This window comes from Rhinolophus ferrumequinum, chromosome 21, assembly GCF_004115265.2.
Source record: "Rhinolophus ferrumequinum isolate MPI-CBG mRhiFer1 chromosome 21, mRhiFer1_v1.p, whole genome shotgun sequence".
NCBI lineage: Eukaryota > Metazoa > Chordata > Mammalia > Chiroptera > Rhinolophidae > Rhinolophus > Rhinolophus ferrumequinum.
In genome coordinates, this window is record NC_046304.1 from 1,911,722 (window position 1) to 1,935,977 (window position 24,256).

General features: G+C 40.3%; 1 protein-coding gene across 5 annotated transcripts in view; it reads left to right on the plus strand.

Moving 5' to 3' along the window:
• Nucleotides 1-17,043: 17,043 nt before the first annotated feature.
• Nucleotides 17,044-24,256, plus strand: part of DHRS7B (dehydrogenase/reductase 7B) — a 51,624-nt gene continuing 44,411 nt past the window's right edge. For 2 of the 5 annotated variants that reach the window (XM_033089602.1, XM_033089603.1), the window contains exons 1-2: nt 17,048-17,159; nt 18,384-18,491. In XM_033089602.1, the coding sequence (XP_032945493.1) occupies nt 17,124-17,159; nt 18,384-18,491 (144 nt within the window). In that variant the 5' untranslated portion in view covers nt 17,048-17,123. Of the gene's footprint in view, nt 17,160-18,383; nt 18,492-24,256 lie in introns of those variants that run through there. The other 3 variants (XM_033089606.1, XM_033089605.1, XM_033089604.1) reach the window with 3 other exon arrangements.

Below are 24,256 nucleotides of genomic sequence, written 5' to 3' on the forward strand. Positions count from 1 at the left end.
GAGTGCCTTTTTGCTTGCAGAAATAGAGCACAGACTGATTACAAATTTTACATAATAACAAAGAAATTAAAATGAAGAATGTATGAAATTTTTCTTCAGAAACTAATTAGGCTATCCTGTAATTAGCTTTCTTTGGGAAAACATTCAAAATATTAATAGCCTCTTACACTTCTTAAAACAACCACTTTCCCATCTATACTTTTGTGTAATTGTCACAACAGCCCTGTGAAGCAGGCATTAATTTCCGTTTTGCACATCAAGGACCTGAGGCTCAGAAGCCCAAACTCACACAGCTTTAGTGACAGAGTGAGGACTGGAAGCCTGGCTTTCTAAGGTTTAGATGATGGTGGTGATATCAATAGCAATAACAGCAACTAATATTTATTGAGCACTTACTACGTACCAAGCACTGTTCTGTGATCAGTATAGTTTAATCCTCCTAACAGTCCAATGATGTACTTACTGAGACTAGCTCTACCTCACACTGATGCATCAGACCTTTCAGCCCAGAAAGTGTTTACACTTCAAAAAGTAAAAAGGTTTATGTTTCTAAAAACCTTACATTCTGAGACAGGCCACAGGTATAGAAGCTTCCAGAAAGACTTGAAGTACAAATACCAAAAGCTTGTCATCGTTAGATAAACCATGTCATTTTTTTTAATTAATAAAAGACAGAATTTCTGTTTTTCATCAAAAATAATACATTCTCCAGTCAGAATTGATAACTTGCATATAATAATCTGAACTAAAAGCACCCTTTTTTTGCATCTGCTAGTCAGTTGTCCTGAAAGCCAGACTTCTCTGTATGTTTTATACAGGGAGTAACAACTGTCACTCAGTGCTCAAAGCTTGTCCGTGAGACTTTCTCTTTGACAGTACAATCACCATCACCATATTCTGGAAGTTAGGACTTGCCTGAGGTAACCCACCTGGGATAGGGAGCCAGACAGTCTGTCCCCTAATCCCTGCTATATTCGTCATCACACGACTTGTAAGCCCTCGCTTGGCTGAAGAAATTGTTGGTTCCACATAATTTACTAGCCCATACTTTTTTTCTAGCTCTGTCCTAGCCAGGAGCAATACAGAACATGAAAAATGCAGCACTGCCCATGCGAGTTTAAAGTTCTAAGTGGGAGAATTGGACAATTAGCTAGTGATGGGGTAGGGACATAATAGAGGGGTGCACAGTAGACTGTGGAAGTCCAGGTGAAGGCACCTCACCTGGCCTTAGAAGTCAGAGAAGGCTTCCCAGAGGTGGGATACTGGAGCCAAGTCTTGAAAAAGAAGTAGAATTATCCAGATGGGGAAAAGGAAGGAAGGAAAGATTGACCTGCTAAAACTGTTCCGGTTATACACTGCTGTACGAGTATAATGAATCACCCCAAAACTTTGTGGCTTAAAACAACAAGAATCATTTTCTTACATTCTCTAATGATTGTGGGAGTTGGTTCTCTCTCAGAATCTCTCATGTGGTTACAAGGATGACTGGCACTAAATTCATCTTGAGGGCTTGCTCATTGAAATGTCTGACAGTTGATGCTGGCTGCTGGCTGGAGCCTCGGTGGGGGCTGTTGGAACTCATGTGCCTCTTCATATGCCGCAGCTGGATTGCAAAAGTGAGCCACCACTCCTCCCCCCCACTTTCTTTCTGTTTTTCCTTTTGTCTTCTAGCAAAAGACCTAGTGACGGAGCCTAACTGACCCAGATGCAACGCATATGCCCACCCCTTGATTGACAGCCTTACCAATGTCTGGACTGAAGGACTCGCCAACTAAAGGGTGGACTGATGCATGCACGTGCACATGGTGGGGAAGGGAAGGAGACAGCAATTCCTGGGGAGTGGATCGGGGAAAACACCACCCAGACCCAAATCAAAACCACCCATTTGTCTCCTGCAATGTACTTCCTAAAGCTCCCTGAAGCAATTTTAGAATCACTGATTCAGAACCAGCTGGCTGGCAGGAGGAGTTGCCACCCATAATGGAAGCAGAATTGGCATCTCTCCTCTTTCAATTTTAGATGGAAAGGAGAAAGTGGTAACTCATCAGGATCAAAATTTGACATCAGATTCTCCTGTTCCATTTCACACAGAGCCCGAAACCTAGAGAGGAAAGAAAATAAAAATGTAAATGAATTTCAAGCAGCAAGAGTTATCCTGTCCCTGGTTAAGAGGCTGCCACAATCTGCCTGCATTCAATCATACACTAGTTGACATTGGGCCCCATAGCACCTAACAACCTCAAAATAACTCTGATGTATCATCCAGATTCACTTTATAGATAAGTACCTGTTAAAGAACAAACATTCAACCAAGTAAATTTAAAGATCTAATTGCCTTTATTAAACGATTCATGAATTAGGCAACATCCCATCTAGTAAATAGAATGATGCTCTGAGGAGTTGTACAAAATGGAAGGTTTTTATAGGCAGAAAGAGGGTGGGACAAGGAACTTAAAAGAATGGATTGTATTTGGCAAGGCTACCTTCTTTCGGAGAAGCAGATGGGTGTATGAAGCAGATTACATCACTAAGTACTGACCCAGGAAATTCCAGACTGATTGGCTTTAAAATTCCACTCGTGGATAAGGCTGAAACCCCAGTCAAGTTGGGTAGTAAGTCTTGGTGGGGCTTAGCACAAGTGACTCCATTTTGGGCCTGTGGTTTCTTTCTAGCATAACCTAAAACTTCATACATCACATCTCAATTACAAGGGGTAAATTAACTACGTATAAACACAAAATGGAAGTAAGATGCTTTACAGTTTCATGTTAACTTTTCCTCTACAAAGGGGTATTAATAAGGGTCGAGAGCAAAAGGGATAAATAAGCAGAGCACAGAGTTTTAGAGCAGTGCAAATACTTTGTAAAATGATGGATATGTGTCATTAGACTTTTGTCTAAACCAATAGAATGTACAACACCTAAAGTGAACCGTAGGGTAAACTGCAGAATTTGGATGATTATGATGTGTCATTGTAGGTTCATTCTTAGTTTAAAAAAAAAAAAAAAAAAAAGGTACCATTCTGGTGAGTGATGTTGGCAATGGGGGAGGCTACGCATGCGTGAAGGCAGAAGGCATGTGGGAAATCTCTTTACCTTCCTCTAAATTTTGTTGTAAACCTAAACTCTTTTAAAAGTAGTCTTTAAAAAGGCTATTAACACTTAATCTGTGCCAAAAGGGTGAGATAGAGAAATATAATTCCTGTCCTCAAAAACCTACCAGTTGAAGTAGGGGGAAGACCAAGGGTGATTTGGGTAATTAAGACAAATATATGGCTCATTCTTTCCCCAAGGCTCCATGTGATTAGAGCTATGAGAACAGCAAAAAGTTCTCAGAATGGGAAAAATTTTTTCAACTTGGAAAAGGGGCCAGGGTGGGGGAAGGCTTCATGGGAGAAGTGGCATATGAGGAAACATCATGATATAGTCGGCATTCGTATATTGCATATGTTAAATTCCAGTATGAATATCACATAGCTTTGTGAAACAACACAGCTCTCGCCTTCTAGAAGTTCACAATCAAAGTACCGGGAGTGCCCCAAAAAATGTATATATATGACTTGTATTCATATTTTGTTATCGGTATACTTGTATATTGAGTATTATAATTTTAATATAGGTTTTTCCTTTCTTGAAATGTGTACACATTTTTTTTTGGCACAACGTGGATTTGTTTGAGTTATTTAAATTGTATTCAAAACATTAACTTAATACTTAAAAGGGCTCAACAAACAAAGTACAGAACGTCACTCAGTGAGAGTGTTTTCTCTCATCCTTGTACCCACCTGCTCCAGTTGCTGCACTCCTCTCCTTTTGTCCCTTCTGAGCTTAGCTTTATGTGCATCTGTGCTTTGATTGAGCTGTTTCCCAGCAAATGTTCACTACCCTCATCGCTCCCCGTTATGGTAGGGTTTACTTCCTTTCCCCTGACTTTGGACTTGGTCATGTACTTCCTTTGGCTCATGGGAGTTGGGCAGAAGTGAAAGTGCACTGTTATAAGTGGAGGCTTTAGGAATGTGTGCCAAGTTACCCCAGAACTCTTGCATTCCTGCCATCTGCTTGCCCCAGGGAACGTCTATACCTTCGGATTGGCTCACATAATGAAAAACACAAGAAATACACCTGAACCTGACTGGCAGCCTGAAGCAGTCTGACCTACAGATCCATGAGCAGCAAAACAACAACAACAAAAAACAAAACAAAATATAGTGTTGTTAGATTTTGGGAGAGGGTGGGGATATTTGTTAGGGAGTATTATGGTCACAAAAATCTAGTCTCACTTTACTTTTTTGTCACTGAGATATATAATGACTTCCCATATTGATACATAGAATTTCTTTGAGTTTTATGATATTCCAGTGTATGGCTGTGTGCCAATGTATTTAAACAACCTTCCATTAATGGATGCTTGTATTGGTCCAAATTTTGCTATCACAAATAAAGACGCAATGAATAGCCTTGTACACATGTGTAAATATATCTATAGAATCATTGAATTGTTGGGATGGAGGGAATATGAAACTTGTAATATACATTGCTCTATTGCCCTACTTAGGAGTTATACCAAGAATAATTACATTGATCCTTTGGCCAGGTCCTTGCTACAAAGCCAATCATGGCTCCCCACTGCCCACCGAACAGAGTCCAATTTAACCCTATCTGTTTTCCCAGTTCTTATCCTCACCTATTCTTCACAGCAGCCAAATCAAATGACTAACCATTCTCTGTGTGTTCCTCTGTGCCTTTGCTACTGTCACTAAGGGTGAAATGGACAGGCCCAAGTATTCTCCATCCTTCAAAGTCCCATGCAAATATCTACTCTTTCATGAAGCTCTGCTGGATGCCCATCCTTATTCCATCTCCTCCTAAATTTCCACAGCAGTGTGACTGAAATTTTTCTATACTGCATGCCATGTCTCCTGTTATAGCTAAGTGTATGCATGTCTTCTCTCTCTCCCAGATGGTGAGTTTCTGTGGGCTGGAGCTGTTCCTGCTTTATCCTTGTACTCCCACAGTACCCTGCACATAATGAATACTCCATAAGCATCTGTTGAATGAATACAAAGGAAATGGGAGGTGAAAAAAATGATGTGCACTTTTCCACAAATGACACTGGGATCCAGGAGAACGCCTTATCAGTACTCTCCTGAGCATTTACAATATCGTACTAAGCCCAAGCCTGAAGTTCTGGACCCCAAGTACTTAACCCGCAGGCTCCTAGCTCTCATTGTATGATTTTCAAGCACCCTCCTGGCAATCATGGCAATCGTGGGATCCCTCACTTCTCATGTCATCTCATAGATCAGAAAGGTTAAGTTAACACAGAAATATCACAGACCCTGCTGAGTCATGGCTGTATGTGGGCAGTAGAGGTACAAATAGATTTTTATAGATCCTTAAACAGAATGTTTGAGAATCACATTGTCATGCAGGTTGTCATGCAGGGGTCTCTGGTCCCGCTCACCACATAAGAACGCAGGACATAGTGAGGCCAAAAAGGAACACCCACGGAGCCATAGATAGGGGAGTCATACTGCTATAGTCTCGCTGGCGGCTGGGTTGGAGACACAGGAAGCAGGAGCCACACTATCCACAACCTGCCGTCCATGTCTCTGTCTGCCAACCAACCAAACCCTGCTAGCTGCAATCCGCCGTGCTAACTGCAATCCACTCTTGCTAGCTCAGCCACCATCTTCTTGCCAGCCCCCATTTTTCTGCTAGTGTAGCCACGGCAGTTATTTTAGTGGTCAATGGCTCACTGGTTACAGCTGACGGCCAACTAGCCACAGCTGATGGCTGTTCGATCACAGCTGATGGCCATTTACTACCTGAGCCAGCACCTTTCCACATGAGGCCGAGAGCCTGGAAACTGCCCTCCTGGCTCTGTCCCCACAACATATATTTTCAAACATTCGAAATGTGTTCTTGATTACAGAAAGTCTCTCAGCAGCTAAATGGCAGATGCTGTACCTTTTGAGCCCTGACAACTCAATCATTTCCTGGGAGAACCCTTGTGATCAAAACTTGTCTCAGAGGTAGAACCTCCCTGCCTCAAAGAGGAGGGATGTGACCACCTCTGGAATACAAACATACCCAGAAATCCACACTCTCCTTTTCAGATACATCTATGCTAAAAATAATAATAACAATAAATAAATAAATACATAAATATTGAACAGACCAGCTCTCTTTTTCTTTAGCCTCCCTTGAATGTCCTCTATTAACAGTGAAAGGGAAATGAAATTGCTTTATGAAGCTGTTGCTTTAAAGGAATATAAAGAATGGGAGAAATTTATTCCACTTAGCCACAATTATTTATACACATTTCTAAAAAGAGTAACTTAATAGGTAGGGTAGCGGGCAAGAAGGGAAGAAAGGGACAGAGGTTAAGTCACTCTTCTCCATAGCACCCATACAGACGCCTCCTGGTAAACCGGAGAAAATGGAAGCTGGGCGGGCAACTCAAGATGTCTCCTCAGAGCCAGCGCGCCGTCCTGGCGCCACCTGCTGGGCGAGCTTGGAACATACCCTTCTGCATGTACTGCTTTCCCCACGTGGAAGGCGGGAAACCGCCGCGAGTAGGTCAGGCGTTTGTCCCGGCTTCCTATTCAAAAAGATCCTCACGTTTAGATTTCTGACTTTATTGCCTTGTGAGGCCACAGAGTGACACAGAGACACTGACGGGAAAGAAAACAATGTTGCTCCTTATACTATTAATAGCTACACTCCTGTCCTGGCACCACCTCTGGGGCAGCTGTCAGTAGATTTTCCCTTGAATCCTGGATTGTCCTGTAAACGACACAAATACATCATATTGTATTTGCGTGTTAAAATTATTCACTTGTTACATGGAAGCTTTAAAATGTTCCATAGCTATTGTAATCCCATTTGGGAAATTTTAAAAGTTTATTAAATACACCAGGCGCCTCACAAAGTGGAAGCACTGATACTGAATATAGGGTTAAGATGTAGCAACCATTAAATCGACATATTCTGATTCAAACAAAACTCAACAGTTCCTGGCGAACATAAAATGGAATTGGTTTCTTAGGAGGTCTCCTACACTTTTTGCACATATTTGAGACAGGGTGTGTGTGTGTGTGTGTGTGTGTGTGTGTTCGGGGGCGCTTTTGTGTCCACTGGACCCCGAGTCATAGAACTTCCTCGCTGGAGTAGGAGTGGAGACAAGCACATCCTGCCGCCGAGGGCCACTCAGTCATCCTGCTCGCTGGAAAGGCTGGGTGTGTAACTGTTTCCAAGGGTGCGCTCCGGAGCCAGATTCCCCAGGTTTGAATCTCAGTGTTTGTGAGCTGATTTTTTCCTATTTGACATCATCTGTGTCTGACAAACTGTCTTCAACAGAGGTAGTAATATTGGTGAAAACAGAGTGTAAGCAGAGCTGTCACTGTTAACCTTTATGGATATTCCTTTTGAAAATAATATCTGATTAAGGATTTAAACAATATCTATAGTTTAGATATTGCTTGTTAGAATTGGCAATAGGACCCTAAAAAAAATTTTTATAAAATGTTTTATCAATCCTTATTCCAAGAGAAGAAGGATAGCCTTTCTTATTTCTGAGAGTCACAAATTCTGTCCAGCAACCACCAGCACTTGCTTTTAAGTTTCAGTGAGTATCAATAAAACTTCTCTTCCTATCAGAAAGCTGAACCTTTTCCAGGAACCACATATAACAGAACATGTCTGTGTGTCAGCTTTGTGTTCTCTGGTTTTACACTTGTACTAAAAATGGCATTAATTTTCTTCTGTTGTCACTTCCCAGTTGGACTTTTGATCATTTAGTAGCTTCTGCATAGCACTTATACTCACCAATACATCTCTGAGCGGAAGAGATGACATGCAAAAATACAGGTACTGTAGTGCTTGAGGAAGGTGGCAGTCTTCCTTGCAGCTCAGTGATATCAGGCATCTCAGTAAAACCAATTCAGTGGAGGAGGTGTGGAGGGGTCCTTTGTATCATCCCCCAGCCTCCAAACGGCTTCACACAAAGCACACATTAGAAGGAAGCAGATTTTGTTTAAAGATCCCTGGGGTGGGTGGGGATGGGAGCATGTTAGAGCTTTTGTCACTGATAGAAAACTTCTTTTTAGAGTTATAAAAAAACTTCGTATCATAGTTACCATGAAACATTTATTTCCTTTTGTCACGCGGGGTGTCCGGCGGGGTCTCTGGTCCCGCTCCCCACACAAGAACGCAGGATATGGCTAGGCCAAAAAGGAACACCCACGGAGCCATAGGTAGGGAAGTCATACCACTATGGTCTCACTGGGTTTACACGACGTGCGACCTGCTGTCCGCTTTGCTGCCAACCGACCGACTCTCCTCCACTCTCCTTCAGTCTCCTTCAGTCTCCTACTCTCTCCTCCTCTCTCCTCCTCTCTCCTCAACTTCCCTCCATAGCCGCAGCAGTTATATTAGTGGCCAATGGCTCAATGGCTACAGCTGACGGCCAACCAGCCACAGCTGATGGCCATTTACTACCTGAGCCAGCACCTTTCCACATGAGGCCGAGAGCCTGGAAACTGCTTTCTGAGGCTCTGTCCCCACACCTTTTCTGCCCTCATCAGAGGAAAGTATGGTCCTGTATTCTAGTATTCTTGCAACAATTCCACCACCAACTGCAGTAAAAAAAAACAGCTATAATTTATTGAGCACTAATTTATGTGGCACTTTACAAGCGTTATTGCCTTTGAGATCACATTTTATTATCTTCATTTTAAGGATGAGAAGGCTGAGGTTTGGAGGTGTTATGAAATTCAAAACACCTGTATTTTTTTAAAATTTTAAACTCCATGTTACATGAATTATAGATTCGTAGGAAGTTGCAAAGGTAGTATAGAGCATAATTATAGACAGTATCAAAACCAGGAATTTGCCAGTGTGTGTGTGTGTATGTGTGTGTGTGCGTGCACGCGTTGGGGGGGCGGTTTGTGTGCACGCACATGCATCAGCGCGCACATGTAGGTCCATGTAGATTCCTGTAACCACCAGCGCAATCAAGGTACAGAACTATTCTGTTACCACAGAGATCTCCTTCCTGCCAGCCCTTTATAATTGCACTCACTCCCCTCTCCCGTTCTTAACCCCTGGCAACCACTAATCCGTCACTTCAAGAATGTTATATAAATGGAATCATAAGCATGTGACCTTTAGAAATTGGCTTTTTCTCATTCAGCATAATGCCCCTGAGATTCATTCAAATTATTGCATGCATCAATAGTATAATACATTCTCTTTCCTTGCTGACCTTCTATGCCACCTTCTATGGTATGGATGAACCACAATATGTTTAACCATGAGGGACATTTTCATTGGTTCCAGTTTTTGTCTATTACAAATACAGGTTCTATAAGCAATTGTGTTTCCTATGTTGATTCTTCCAATCTATGAACTTGGTATGTCTCTCCATTTAGTTAGAGCTTTGATTTCTTTCATCAATGTTTTGTAGTATTCAACACACAAGTCCTGTACATGTTTTGTTATATTTACACCTAAGTATTTCCTTTCTTTAAGTAATTGTAAAAGGTATTGTATTTTTAATTTTGGTTTTCACATGTTTGTTGATTGTATGTGGAAAATAATTGATTTTTGTATGTTGATGATATCAGGGACATTACAGAAAAAATCTAGGAGGATTTTTTTGGTTGTTGTTGATTCCTTAGAGTTTCCTAGTAGACAGTCATGTCACCTGAAATAGGGAGAGTTTAATTTCTTTCTTTCCAATCTGTATGCCCTCTATTTCCTTGCCTTGCCTTATTGCACTGACTAGGACATCTAGGACTATACTGAATAGCATCAGTGAAAGTGGATATCCTTGCCTTGTCTAGTCTAAGGGGGAAAGCTTTTGATTTTTCACCATGAGGTACAAGGATAGCTGTTGGGTTTATGTAGATACTGTTTATCAGGTTGAGGAATTTCCTTTGTATTGCTAGGTTGTTGACTACATTTGTTATGAATCAGTGTTGGATTTTGTCAAGATGTATTTCACCAATTGATACGATCATGTGATTTTCCTTCATTAGCCTCTTAATATCATAGATTACACTGATTGATTTTCAAATATTGAATCAGCCTTGCTTCCTCCCTAGGATACACTTTACTTAGTCATGGTGTATAATTCTTTTTATTTATTACTGAACTCTAATTGCTAATGTTTTAAGAATGTTTGCCTCTATATTTGTAAGGATGCTGGTCTACAGTTTTTATTTTTTTAATTTCTTTTTTGGGGCAGAGTCTTTGTCTAGTCTTGTTGTCAGGGTAATACTGACTTCATAGAATAAGTTGGGAAGTGTTCCCTCTTCTATTTTTCTGGAACAAATTTGAAAAATTGATGTTAATTCTTTTCTAAAGTTTGGTAGAACTCTCAGTGAAACTACCTTTATTGTGGGGAGGCTTTTAATTATTTCTTTAATAGCCATAAGCCTATTCAGTTTCTCTCATATTGGATAAGTTGTGGTAGTTTGTACTTTTTGAGAAATTGGTCCATTTCATCTAAGTCATCAAATCTTATGTATAAGTTGTTTGTAGTATTCCATTATTATCTTTCTGATGTCTGTGGGTCTGTAGCGATAGCCTCTCTTTCATTACTGACAGTAACAATTTGTGTCTTCTTTTTTGTCAGTCTTGTTAGAGGTTTATCAATTGTATTTATCTTTTTGTTTTACTAATTTTCTCTATTTTGTTTTAAATTTCACTGATTTCTGTTATCTTTATGTTTTCCTTCCTTCTACATGCTTTGGGTTTATTTTGCTCTTTTTAAAATAATTTATTTTTAGCTCATTTGATCTGAGACTATTCTCTTTTATAATGTAAGCATAATGCTGTAAAGTTCCCTCTCAGTAAACACTACAGTTGTGTTCCACAAGTTTTGATATATTGTATTTTTGTTTTCATCCAGTTCAGAGTACTTTTTTAAAATTTACCTTTAGACTAACTTTTTGATTATTTAAAAGTGTTATCTAGCTTACAAGTATTTGGAGATTTTCCGGGATGTTCTACAAATGTCAGTTAGATCCTGTTGGTTGATGTTTATTGTTGAGCTCTTTCATATCTTTGCTGACTTTTTATTTGTTCTATCAAGTGTTGAGGAAGGAATATTTCTCTTTCAGTTCTATTAGTTTTTGCTTTGCATATTTTGCACTTCTGTTGTTTGGTTCATACAGATTTAGGATTGCTATGTTTTCTTGGTGGGTTGATTCTTCTAACATTATGTCATATACCCCTCTGTCCTAGATAATTTTCTTTGCTCTGAAGTCTATTTTACCAGATATTAATACAGTACCTCCTGCTTTCTTTTGATTATTGTTTGCATGGTTTATCTCTTTCCATCCTTTTACTTTCAACCCACCTTTACAAGTGAGTTTCTTGTAGATAGCACAGTGTTGTGTTATGTTATTTATCCACTCTACCAATCTGTCTTTTTGTATTTAGACCTCTTTCATTTAATGTAATTATTGATATGTTAAAATTTAAGTCTATCATTTTAACTTTGTTTTCTGTTTATTCTGTATTTTGTATATGTTTTCTTATTACTGTCTTCCTGTGGGTTATTTGAATGTTTTTTAGATTTTATTTCACTTATCAATAGTATTTTTGAGTATACATCTTAGGGTAATTTTTAGTGTGGTTGCTCTAGGGACTTCACTATACATACATAATTTATCACAGCCTACTGGTGTCTACCAGTTTGGGTGAACTGTAGAAAGCTCCCTTTATGTCTCTCTATCCTCTCCCATTTATAAGTGTCATAAATATTTCCTTTGCGTTCATTGAGAACCATATTAGAAAGTGTTATACTTTTTGCCTCAACAAGTCAACATAATTTAGAAAATTTAAGAGAAACAAAGTCTATTTAATTTACCCATAATTTTACTCTTACAGTGTTCTTTCTGCATCTTAAAATGTGATGTTCTAAGATTCCTTCTTTTATCATTTCCTTTCTGTTTAGAGCACTTCCTTTAGCCGTTTTTGCAGAGTAGGTCTATTGGCAACAAATTATCTTAGTTTTCATTCATATGATAATGTCTTTATTTGCCTTTCATTCCTGAAGGACATTTTTGCTAGATATAGGACTCTAGGTTAACAGTATTTTTCAGCACTTGAGAAATGTTGTGAAACTTTCTTCTGGCCTTCTGATGACAAATCTGCTGTGATTGGAATTGTTTTTCTCCCATAAGAAATAGTTTCTCTTTGGATGCTTTCAAGATTTTTTTCTTTGTCTTTAGTTTTCATAAGTTGACTATGATGTGTTTTGACATGGCTTTCTTTGGTTTATCTCTTTTGGATTTGCTCAGCTTCTTAAATCTCTAGGATTATGTCTATTGCCAAATTTGGGGAATTTTTAGACATTATTTCTTTCCATACAGGTTCAGCCCCACTCTCTTTCTCCTATCCTTCTGGGATTCTAAAGACACAAATGTTAGATATTTTGTTATAGTCCCAGATGTGCCTGACTGTCTAGTCATTTTATTTAATCTATTTTATCTCTGTTGTTCAGATTGTGTAGTTTCTATTATTCTATCCTCAAGTTCTGACTCTCCTCTGTCTTCTTCATTCTGCTGTTGAATCTTTCATTAAGGTTTTTATTTTGGCTATTGTATTTTTTAAAAAAAATTTTATTGGGAAGGGGAACAGGACTTTATTGGGGAACAGTGTGCACTTCCAGGACTTTTTTTCCCAAGTCAAGTTGTTGTCCTTTCAATCTTAGTTGTGGAGGGTGCTGTACAGCTGCAAGTTGTTGTCCTTTCAGTCTTTGTTGTGGAGGGCGCAGCTCAGCTCCAGGTCCAGCCGCCGCTGCTAGTTGCAGGGGGCGCAGCCCACCATCCCTTGCGGGAGTCGAACCGGCAACCTTGTGGTTGAGAGCCCACCGGCCCATGTGGGAACCGAACCGGCAGCCTTTGGAATTAGGAGCATGGAGCTCTAACCTCCTGAGCCACCGGGCCGGCCCGGCTATTGTATTTTTTAGTTCTAAAATTTTCATTTGGTTCTTCCTTGTCCTTCAATTTCTTTGATAAGACTTTCTATTGTTTTCATCTGTTTCAAACATGTTTGTAATTTCTTATTGAAACATTTTTTATGATGACTGCTTTAAAATCCTCATCAGTTAATTCTAACATCTGTGTTATCTTTGTGTTGCCATTTGTTGATTGTGTTTTCTCATTCAAGCTTAGATCTTCCTATTTCTTGGTATAGTGAATGCTTTTTTGAACAGCTTTATTGAGCTATAATTGATTATTGTTTGCATGGTTTATCTCTTTCCATCCTTTTACTTTCAACCCACCTTTACAAGTGAGTCATACTGTTCACCCCATTTAAAGTTTACAATTCAATGGCGTTTAGCACATTCACAGATATGTGCAATCATCACATATTAGAATTAGTCAATTTTAGAACATTTTAATCAACTAATAAAGAAACCATACCCTTTAGCTATTGCCACCCCATATTCTCATTACCCCTCCCCATCTTAGCTCTACACAACCACTAATGCACTTTCTGCCTCTATAAGTTTATCTATTCTGGACATTTCACATCAATGAAATCACATATGTGGCCTTTTATTTCTGGCTTCTTTCATTTAGCATACTGTTTTTGAAGTTCATCCATGTTATAGCATGTATCAGAACTTCAATCCTTTTAATGGCTCAATAATATTTCATTATATGGATATACCACATTTTGTTTATCCATTCATCTGTTATGGCGGACACTTGGGTTGTTTCCACCTTTTGGCTATTGTGAATAATGTTGGCATGAACATTTTGGCTTAAAAAAACGGTTTTTTAAATTTTTCAATTACAGTTGACTTGCAATATTATATTAGCTACAGGTGTACAACATAGTGATTAGACATTTATATAACTTGCGAAGTGATCACCCCAATAAGTCTAGTACCCATCTGACACCATACATAGTTATTATGACATTATTGAGTATATTCTCTATGCTGTACTTTACATCTCATGCCTATTTTTATAACTGACAATTTGTGCATCTTAATCCCTTCACCTTTTCTACACCCCAAAAGTCCCCCCAATCTGGCAACTATCAATTTGTTCTGTGTATAATAAATGTTTTTGATGGAAACCTGGATTTTTGGGTATCATAAAACTCTGGATATTACTTAAATCTTGTGGTTTAGCAGCTTTCCTCTCACGCCACTTTGTTATGTGAAAGGAGGTTTCTCTTCATTATTGCCAGGTGGGAGTGGAAGTCCAGGTTTTCCACTTGGCCTTCATTGACACTTGGAGGGAGTCCTTTTTACTGTTGGGTGCAAGTGGGAGTTCAGGCTCGCCAGTAGGCTTCCACTGAGACCACCCTGGCTGGGAGGGGGTGGAGTGACTAGTTATTGCTTCTAAAATGGTTTCCATTGACATGTAGGATTGGAGGTGACCTTGTTGCCCCTTAGAGGTGGTGAAGGTCCTGACTCTCCACTTGGCCTCTTCTGACACCACCCCAGAGAGGAGAAGAATGGGATGCCTTCTTGCCATCAAGTGGGGTTGGAAGTCCAGATACCCCTCATGGTTTCTACTAACACCATGTTGGGCAAGAGCCTCCTTACTGCCCAATGGGAATGAAAGTGCCAGTTCCTCACTTGGCCTTCTCTGACACCATACCAGTGGAGAAGGAAAAGGGTTACTTGTGCCTCTTTATAGCCTAACTTGGAGGAAGTCTAGGTTTTCCACTCTGCCTTAGCTGGCAGGGGTGGGTGTGGGGCTGAAGTTTTTCTGTGGTTTTGGATGGAGTAGAGCTGTTATTGTCTAAGTTTTCTGTTTTCCAAGGTTGCCCTTTTCCTTGTCCTCTGGCTAGAGAGCAGGATTTTCTTGGGGTTTTGTTTCTGTTGGCATTCCCAGATTGCCTGCTCCTCCAGTATTGTCTGGGATAATGAGGTAAAAAGAAAACCCAGGGAACTCCCACCATATTTGTCCTTGAGTCCCGAGATTTTTAGCTAATCTGCCTTCTCTCCATGTTTCAAAGTCTTCTTATGCTTGTTTTAAATATCATGTCCAGGGTTTTTCTTTGTACTTAGCAAGAGGAATGGGGGAAAGTATGTCTATTCCATCTTCCTGGGAACAGAAATTCCCTGTTCCATTTTTATTGAAGTCCATGGTACCGTGCTAACCAGTGAGGTCTATTTGTATAATATCCTGGCTGGGAAGTTAGAGTTCTTACACTTGGATTTGACAGAAGATCCAACTCAAATTGGCTACAAACACATTGGAATTTATTGTATTGCTTCTAGAATGACTCCAAGAAAGACTGAAGTGTGGGGTGGCTAATGGGAGGGATGGTATGCCTGGAAAATAAACCCTAGAAAATTGGCTTAGGATCATATTGGGTTTGTTACTGAGATATTCACACTTTGTGAACTGGCAAGCACAGTGAACTCCTGTTTGGAGTTTCCAGAGTAATGGAAAGAAGCCAGGAGGGTATACAAACTCCTCTGAAAAATTCAGAAAAAACATGTTAAACACATTATTTTAAAAGGTGGCCAACAATTAAAAATAAAATTTCCCATGTTACTAGATTTTGTGGATACCTGTGAGGATTTCCATGATACATTAAGTGACTAAAGTGAATAAAAGCAAAATATAGAGCAGTGTTGCTGTATGCTGTTTGGATAACAATGGATGGTGGGGATAATGCTGAGTAACTGCTTGTTTATGCGTAAGATAGCTTCGAGAAGACACACATAGCTAATAGTGTTGTTACCTAGGGGGAGGAGAATTGGGTGTCTGGAGAACAGGAAGGGAGATTTTTCAACTTACACACTTTTGCCATCTATTGAATTTCGAACTATGAGAATCCCCCCTTAGTTGCTCTCTCAACATCCTGTCCCATGCTTCCTCTTCTACCACTGCAGGTTTTTAAAAAATTGTTTCCAAGAATTACTTATATATTCTGAATAAAAGTTATTTCATTTTAAAATAAAAGCCATATATATGTGTGTATATATATATATATATATATATACACACATATATATATAATCTTTTCCACTCTGTTGCTTGCCTTTTATGCTCTTAATGATGTCTTTCCACGACTTAAATTTAATGACACCCAATCTATTAGCCTTTCTCTTTGGTACTTTTTGTGTCCTGATAAGAATATTTTCCTATCCCATGGTCACAATACCCTGCTGTTATTTTCTAGAGTTGTACCTTTCATATTTAGGTCTACAATACATCTTGAATTGATTTTTTGTTTTTTTCTGGTCTGAGGTAGGAGTAAGTTTCATCACCTCATCCACCCTAATTGACATCCTATTGATCTAGCACTATTTATTGAAAATAACTTTCCTGTTAAATTACAGTGGCTCCTTTGTGGGGGGGAAATGTGATCATATACCTGTTGGTCTGTTTTTGGCCTCTTTCTTCCATTGTTTAGAAAACAAGACCCAAATGGAGTCACTGGTACTATGCAAACCAAGACTTAATACTTAACCTAACTGCAGTTACAACTTTCCCCAAGAATGTAATCTTAACCATTCAGTTGGAATTTTCTGGTCATCACCAATTAGGTAATCCTTTCCATCCCCCAAAGAAAGATGAGGTAATCTCCCTATTTCGTTCCCCAACTGATAGGTTACCTAAGGCTGAAAGAATCTTTTTTATGACTTCCTTGTCTTGCCTTTAAAAACCTTTCCGTTTCTGTAGCCTTTTGGAGCTCCTCTCTACTTGCTAGGTGGGATTCTGCCCCCATTTATGAATCACTTAATAATCAATAAATCTAATCAGATCTTCAAATTTACTCATTTAATTTTGTACTCTGATACCATTGTTCTTTTTATTTATCTTTGCGCCAATATCATATTGTTTTAATAACTATGGCTTTCTAGTAGTAAGTCTTTAGCACACATTCTCCAACTTTGTTCCCCCTACCCCTGCCTAGCGCCAAGTGCGCGGAACCCAAACCATGATCTTCCCAATTTCCCTCCGGAAGATAGAGGGAAGACACTCGGGCAAGAGGACGCCCTTCAGACTTCAGTCCTGCTTATCCTACCTATACTTTGACGGCAGCACATCCAATGCGCACGCGCGACCTAAAGGCTGGGATTGGACGGAGCCGGGCGAAGGGAGTTTACGTCACTTCCGAGGCGGGAGGATGAAGTTGATTGACCACGATGTCTGCGGCAACCAGGTAGGGGCAGGGGAGGAAGGAACCTGGGTGGCTAGGGGCATGGGGTCCCGCCCAGAGCTTGAGGCGCGTGGGCGTATTCCGACTCCAGTGCGTTCTAGGCCGGCGTGAAGGGAGACAAGCGGGTGTAGAGGCGGAGCGGAGACTGTGGGCCCCGGGTGGCGCGCTGCGTCCCTGGGCCGGCCCCCCAACTCCGAAGGAAGACTCGGCTCAGGCTCTTACACTAGAGTCTGGCTCTGGCGTTTTGTCTTTGGGGAGCCTGCGCCGTCGTTCAGCTCTCAGAGTCTCGATTTGCGCGGCTGGTAATGGGTGTAGTGAGGCAGCGGGCCCGCCCACGCATCAAAGGCGGCGGGATGTGTGCTCCCGGCTCGTGCCTGTCCATTCTGTACCAACGGACGGGAGCCCCAAAGCGTATGCAGGTGGAGTGACCAAAGTTCAAGCACTGGAGGCTGGTTGCACTTTAGCTTGGTTTTAGAGAGTTAGGATTAGCAAGGGTGATCCCGTTTTTCAGGAGGCGGGGAGTGCTGACTCTTGAGCACCCACGGGAATGGCTATTTTAGATGCCTTACTCCTCCTCCTTGCTCTACCGCTTTCTGTCTGTGCGACTGTGGGCAAATGTCTTAAACTCTTATCGCCTGTGTCCTCAGCTGTAACTTTGGCGATAGTACGCCTTCTCATAAGGTTGTTGTGAAGCGTAAATGAGATTGCACATGGAAGGTATTCAGTTAGTGTCTGGTACATAGTAGTAGTTACTCAACAAATGGTACCCGTAGAATTCTCTTTGTTGAGAAGTTATTTTTGAAGTACTTCTGGGCTTCATACACATAGATAGTTAGTGAGCATAATACTTGCTTCTCTTAGTGGAATTGCCAGGAAGTGTTTTTCACATTTTCCAAACCTGTATAGGGTGGAAAAAAAGAGGAAGTCAGTTTCTAGAGAACTGGCAGATGGAAAAAGGGATTCTTAGCTTGGTAATACACAGGTAGAATTAGCAAAACTGACTTAATTCTTCAGAAGGGCAGGAAGAGGAACTAACTTTTTTGAGTACCCACCAGAATGGCTGTTTTAGATATCGCTCTCACTCCTCAACACAACAGAGTGAAGTGGGTGATAGCACCATATGTTTTCAGTAGAGTTATGGAAGCTGAGATTACCCACAGCAAATAAGTGAGGGAGGCAGGCTTTTAGAACTAGGCCTATGTGTAAAACTGACTTACTCTATTACAGGGGTTGCCTTTGAAGAGGTTCTTGTTGAAGTTATATTTAAAAGGTAATCTGGAGCCTTGCCATAACATAGCTTATCATCATATAGAAGTCCTCCAACTTTTTCCCAAGGTAATGTTTTTATTTCTCCTGAAGCTTATGATGGGAGGGAGTGGAGATAAAAGGGTAGGGTCATGACTGGGCCTTGGTCAGGGGTGACTGCCAAGACCGAGTTCTCCTTCCTGCTGGGATTCCCAAAGCAACGTGGTGGGGTTTCCAGTTGACTGACGTTTCTGTAGTCCTAACAGGGCTTACTTTAAAGGAGGCATTATAAAAATGTGTTTTGTTGAATTAATCTTTTTTAGGAAACAGAGGAGCAACTAATTCATTAAATTATTTTCCTTTGCAACATTTGGGACCTCTTTGGGATCGTATATTTTATCCCAGTACCTTGGCTAATGGAGTAAGTGGGGGGATCTTTTATTGTAGAAAACACAGACTCTGAGAAAAAAAATTTGTGTTTTTGGTAGGGTCTTTGTTGTAATCTTTTTCTGGGTTGTATTATAGATTGATTAGGGATCTGGTAGAAACACTAGAACAACAAGAACCATGTGCTAATATATAGCATATACTGTATCACTTAGCCAAGAAGGAAGCACTGTTTTAGTTCTATTTTTACAAGTGAAAAAATTGAGGCTTGGAGAAGTTACAATGATGTGTCCAAAGCTGGAAAATCTAAGAGGATCAAAAACAAAGTTAAAGGGGGGTATTGGGGTATGTGGAATGCACCAGGAAGGGGGAGGGAGGTGACCCTGGGATGCTGAGTGAAGAGTTTTTTCTCATTAAGGCATGGATTTTCCTACTGGGAGGGAAGGGCAGTTGTATTAAAGGCAAAAGCGTGTTTTATCTGCATGTCCTGGGCTAAAGTCAGCACAGCTGAACTGAGGTCCTATAGGTTTTGAAGCCAGGTTTGGAACCCTGCTGCCCTGAAATAATGGATTCCTGACGTGTTTTGCTTTAAAAGAACCTGACACTGTACACAAGAGCTTGCAAGTCATATACATGCATGGTCACTTCACATCCAAAAAGATTCTTCGCTTTATAAACAGATGTGTTTCAGGGTTCTTTTACATAATGCACTCCTATAGTACACTTAAAATGTTTGTTTTATTCAGATTTGTAACTATTTGTTTGCATAAAAGAGCTCTGTTTGGGCCTTTGTCAAGAACATGAAATGTACCTTCCCTACCTTATACACTCCTCTTTTTGTCCATTCTTTAAGAACAATAATAATAGCTAATACTCACTTTGGATTTGTTATGTGCTACTCACTACTCTAAGCATTTTATTGGATTATTCAATCCTCACAATAACCCTGTAAAATAGGAACAATTACCTTCATTTATAGAGGAAGAAATGGACTCAGAGATGGTAAGAAATTTTTCCAAAGGCATAGAGCTAGTAAGGGCAGAGCCAATTTCATGTCACTCTCAAAACTAGTGCTTATCTGTTTATTTCATTAATTCCTTCACTTAAGATATTTATTGAACACCTGCTCTGTACTAGCAATGTACTAGGTGATGGGGATACAGTGATGGCCAACACAGACACAGCTCCTGACCTCAAGTTGCATATAAGTATAGCAAGACAGATAGACAGTAAGTAGAGAATCTCAAACTAAGTGTTAATTACTATTGTGGTACATGCTATAGAGGATGGTAGAGGAAGCTATGAGAATATATAATGGGGTCATTGGCAGGGGGAGGAAGTGGGGAGAGACAGGAAAGGCTTTCCTGTGGAAAACATATTTAACTGAGGCCATAAGGACTGAGTTGGAGTTAAATTGGGCAAAAGGTGAAGAGCTACAAGGGAGAGGGAAGGACGAGTGTGAAACTTCGAGAATAGGAAGAGCTTCTATCTTTGTTACATAGGTCTGTTTAAAGAATGGAGAATGTTGCAAAGTCACACACAAAGTATAGGTAGGGATCTTATCCTGAGAGCAATACTGCTTCCCAGTCTTGTTTTATTTGCTTCTCAAAGCATATAATCAATTCCACAAACCATATCTGTTTTCCAGCTCTGTGTCGGAGTCCAGCCTCTTCCTTCAAACATGTGGTTAGAACTCTGGTTGCTCAGAGGATGGGGACTGGGGATTAGAGAAGGGATAAATACCTGAATATGAGACTTAATCAGCATTGGTAATTTGCATTGCAAAGCTAATAATAGACACGGAGTGCCCATATTGCATTTCATATTTGTCTCTGGTTTGCAAAATGATTTAACAAACATTTTTTAGCTCCTCTGTGGTCCAAGCCCCTGTTAGCCACCTAGGATACAAACTTGTATAAAGACACTTTCCTTGCACCATGCGTAATTTATTATAGTTAATGTTTTAGTTAACCTTCCACTTAAGATGCAACAATTTTTTTTTATCAATATTATTCTTCAACATATGTTTATTCAGCACCTACTAGGTGCTACACACTGTTCCGGGAATATAACATCAGCAGATAGACATGGTCTCTGTCCTTATGGATCTTAAGCTCCATTTGGGGCTGGAGAACAGAGAGGGAGGGAGAAAGTCAGGCAGATGAAATTGGAGAGGTAGGCAGGAGGCAGGTCATGCAGGCCTCATAGGTCATGCAGGCCTCATAGGTCATGCCAAGGATTTGGGGCTTAATCCTAAGAATGGTGGAAAATCATTGATTTTCAGTCAGGGGAATAGTACCACCAGGTTTGAGTTTATAATAATTCACGCTGACTCCTCAGTGGAACCAGAAGTTGATAAATTTGAGGGCTATTTAGGAGTTAGGATTAGGGGGTCAGGGAAGTTGGTAATAGGTTCACTCAGGAGTGAAAAGGGAGAGGGAGGTGTCAGGGCTATTTCTCTCTTTTCTGGAAACCCTGGAGGAAGAGCATGAGTTCAGTTTTGAATAAAATGTCCTTGAAATAATCCAAGTAGAGATGTCACAAAGACAGTGATACGAGGTGTGATCAAAATATACAGTGAATGTTTAAAAAAATTATTACAGTAAAAGACACATTGCCATTAATCCCCCTCAAAATACTCTCCTTCACTTCGTACACACTTATCCCATCGTTCTTGCCACTTTCCGAAGCAGTCTGAAAGTCCTCTTTCATAAGTGTCTTTAGTTGTGCTGTCGTGGCTGCCTCAATATCCTGAACCATTTTGACTTTGGGGAAGAGCCGGAAGTTGCACAGTGCCAGATGCGGTGAATAATGTGGATGAGGACACACCATAATGTTTTTATTTGACAGAAATTGCCATACCAGAAGCAATGTGTGACACTGAGCGTTGTCATGATGAAGGATGAGTTACAGCACACCTTCTCTCAACCATAGCTCACACCTGACTGGACCAAGCAAGTTGAAACTTGTCACATACTGTTACTAAGGTTCGACGTGCCGCTTCCCGTATTGAAGATCCCTGCCTTTCCATCGGATGGCACTTAGCAGCAGCATTCACCGTATTTTGTGATCACCATGGAAAGGATCTGTCACACATCGCTTCTGGTACAGCAATTTCTGTTAAATAAAAACATTACCATGTGTCCTCATCTGCCTTCTTCACCGGATCTGGCACTGTGTGACTTCTGGCTCTTCCCCAAAGTCAAAATGACCATGAAAGGTAAACGTTTTGAATTGATTCAGGACATGGAGGCAGCCATGACAGCACAACTAAAGACACTCATGAAAGAGGACTTCCAGAACTGCTTCAGAAAGTGGAAAGAACGATGGGATAAGTGTGTTCTAAGCAAAGGAGGAGTATTTTGAAGGGGAGTAATGGCAATGTGTCTTTTACTGTAATAAATTTTTAAAATTTAAACATTCACTGTTTTTTGTTTGTTTTTGATGACACCTCATATAGAAGGATCTGACACTCAGGCAAGAATGGGCTAAGTCTCTAAATCTCTCTTGTCAGGGAGGAATATTTTTCCTGTTATTGAGGCAGCCATCATGGCAAAAAGTGGCAGGAGATGATGGCCCAGTAGAAAGTGTAAAATGTTCTCCACATTTATGTGGGGGGAAAAGTTTAAAAAATCTCCTGCCAACCTAGAAAATGGTTTCTACAAATGTGGAAAGATAGAAAATAGTCCTATTGTTGAATAAACATTAACCCAATCGGGGATGCATTACAGGCAATCTGCTAAGGAGGTTACAAAACCAAAAAAGAAATCCCACCATTTGCAATCCATTACATACATAGTCTCCAGATTAATGGTAATTTGTCCTCTTTGTAAGAAGACTTGACCGCACCATCTGCTATATGTGCTTTCATAGTTCACCCTAAATTGACCTGGTAATTGGGGTGGCCATCGTGCTAGTTAATTGCCTTTATCTGAAAGAAAAATAGAATATCTCTCATCTCTATGAGCAGGTAGTTGGTAGTTGTGGTGCTAGGCTAACTTCCCAGGGTGAGAGGGACTTAGGGTGCTATCTTCCTTGCTCTTCCTTGCTGTTTACGTTTAAAAGAGATGGCTCCGGGGCCCTTCCGAAAAAAAATTCCTAGGTTTTACCAATGGCTAGAGCTAGTTTATTTAGCCTTTAAAAAGATTTGCATACATACCAAAGGGACAGAGGAAGGAATGACAAATAGTAGGTTTTTCAAAGAAATGCTCTAAGAAAAAGGAGGGAGGAAAAAAAGATCTTTTTTCCATTGGCAACAGGGAAAATTCCATTTTTAAAATTTACTTATAGTACAATAAAGTGTTGGACTGGAGCGTGCAAAACATGGGGATTATTCTGGAGGTGATTTTTAAGTCAGTTCCCCAGAGTTGTGCATGTTTCGGATGCCCTCAAGTGGTCAGATCTAGCCCCTAATTTCTTGTACATTGATTTAAAGAAAAATGTTACCAGTAGTTGTAGATCCTGTTGGTTTCCACCCAAAACTCCTGTCTGGGAGAGTTAACCCTTTCGGGACTTGTCCTGTCCTCCTGAATGTCAGTGATGTCATTTCCCACACTCACCCAGTTACACGCCTATGAGACCTTTCTTTGGTCGCTGATTTTCTGACTTTAATGGAGAAATGAACTGTCCATTAATCTATTTTGGAAGGCCAGAATAGATGTCATGGGGGTGAAAACTGAGATTGAATGGCATGTAAATTTAGGTTGGAAGCTTGCCACCCCCCAAGGTAAGAAGTTCAACAAATTCCTTTGGATTCTACCTGAGCTCTCCTTCCCACCCACCTGCTTAAGTTCACAGGAACCTGAGACGTGGGCACTAAACTGCTCCGTGGAGGGAGCGTGGAGGGAGCAGTCTGCTGATGGCAGCTGATTAACTGAACACTGCTTGCCAGTAGTTTGAGCTTACTTGCTGCAGTTAGCTCTTAGTTTATTAAGTAAGGACACGTTTGTACTAGGAACACTAAGTTTTTAAGGGAAATGTAAATTTTTGCAGGTGTATATGAATAGTACTTAGCAGTCATTAAATTGGAAATTATATTAGTAAACGGTTATTTCAAGATTCTCTTTGAGTATGGTATTATTCTCCAGATTGGCTTAAGATATTAGCTAAACTAAGTCAAGGAAATTGTACTGAGTTCCCGTTAAGCAGTTAGCTTGTTTACATTCAGTTATTTCTGTTTGGGTGATTGGAATTAGAATCATTCCTGTTTAAGGCTCCAACTAATTTCTTTTTTACATTACCCCCTGTTTGATGTACTAAAGAGTTAAGAATGTGGGCTTTAGAGTCTGATGAATACCTGGTTCACATCTCTATTTTGCCATTTGTTAGCTATGTGACCAGGCGCTTTTCTCAGTTAGCAAATGGAAATAACTATCATAGCTACCTCACAGGATTGCTATGAGGGTGAAATGAGAGCATGGGTATGCAGTTTGTAGCCCAGTGTCTTGGCACGTTGCAAACACTAAAAA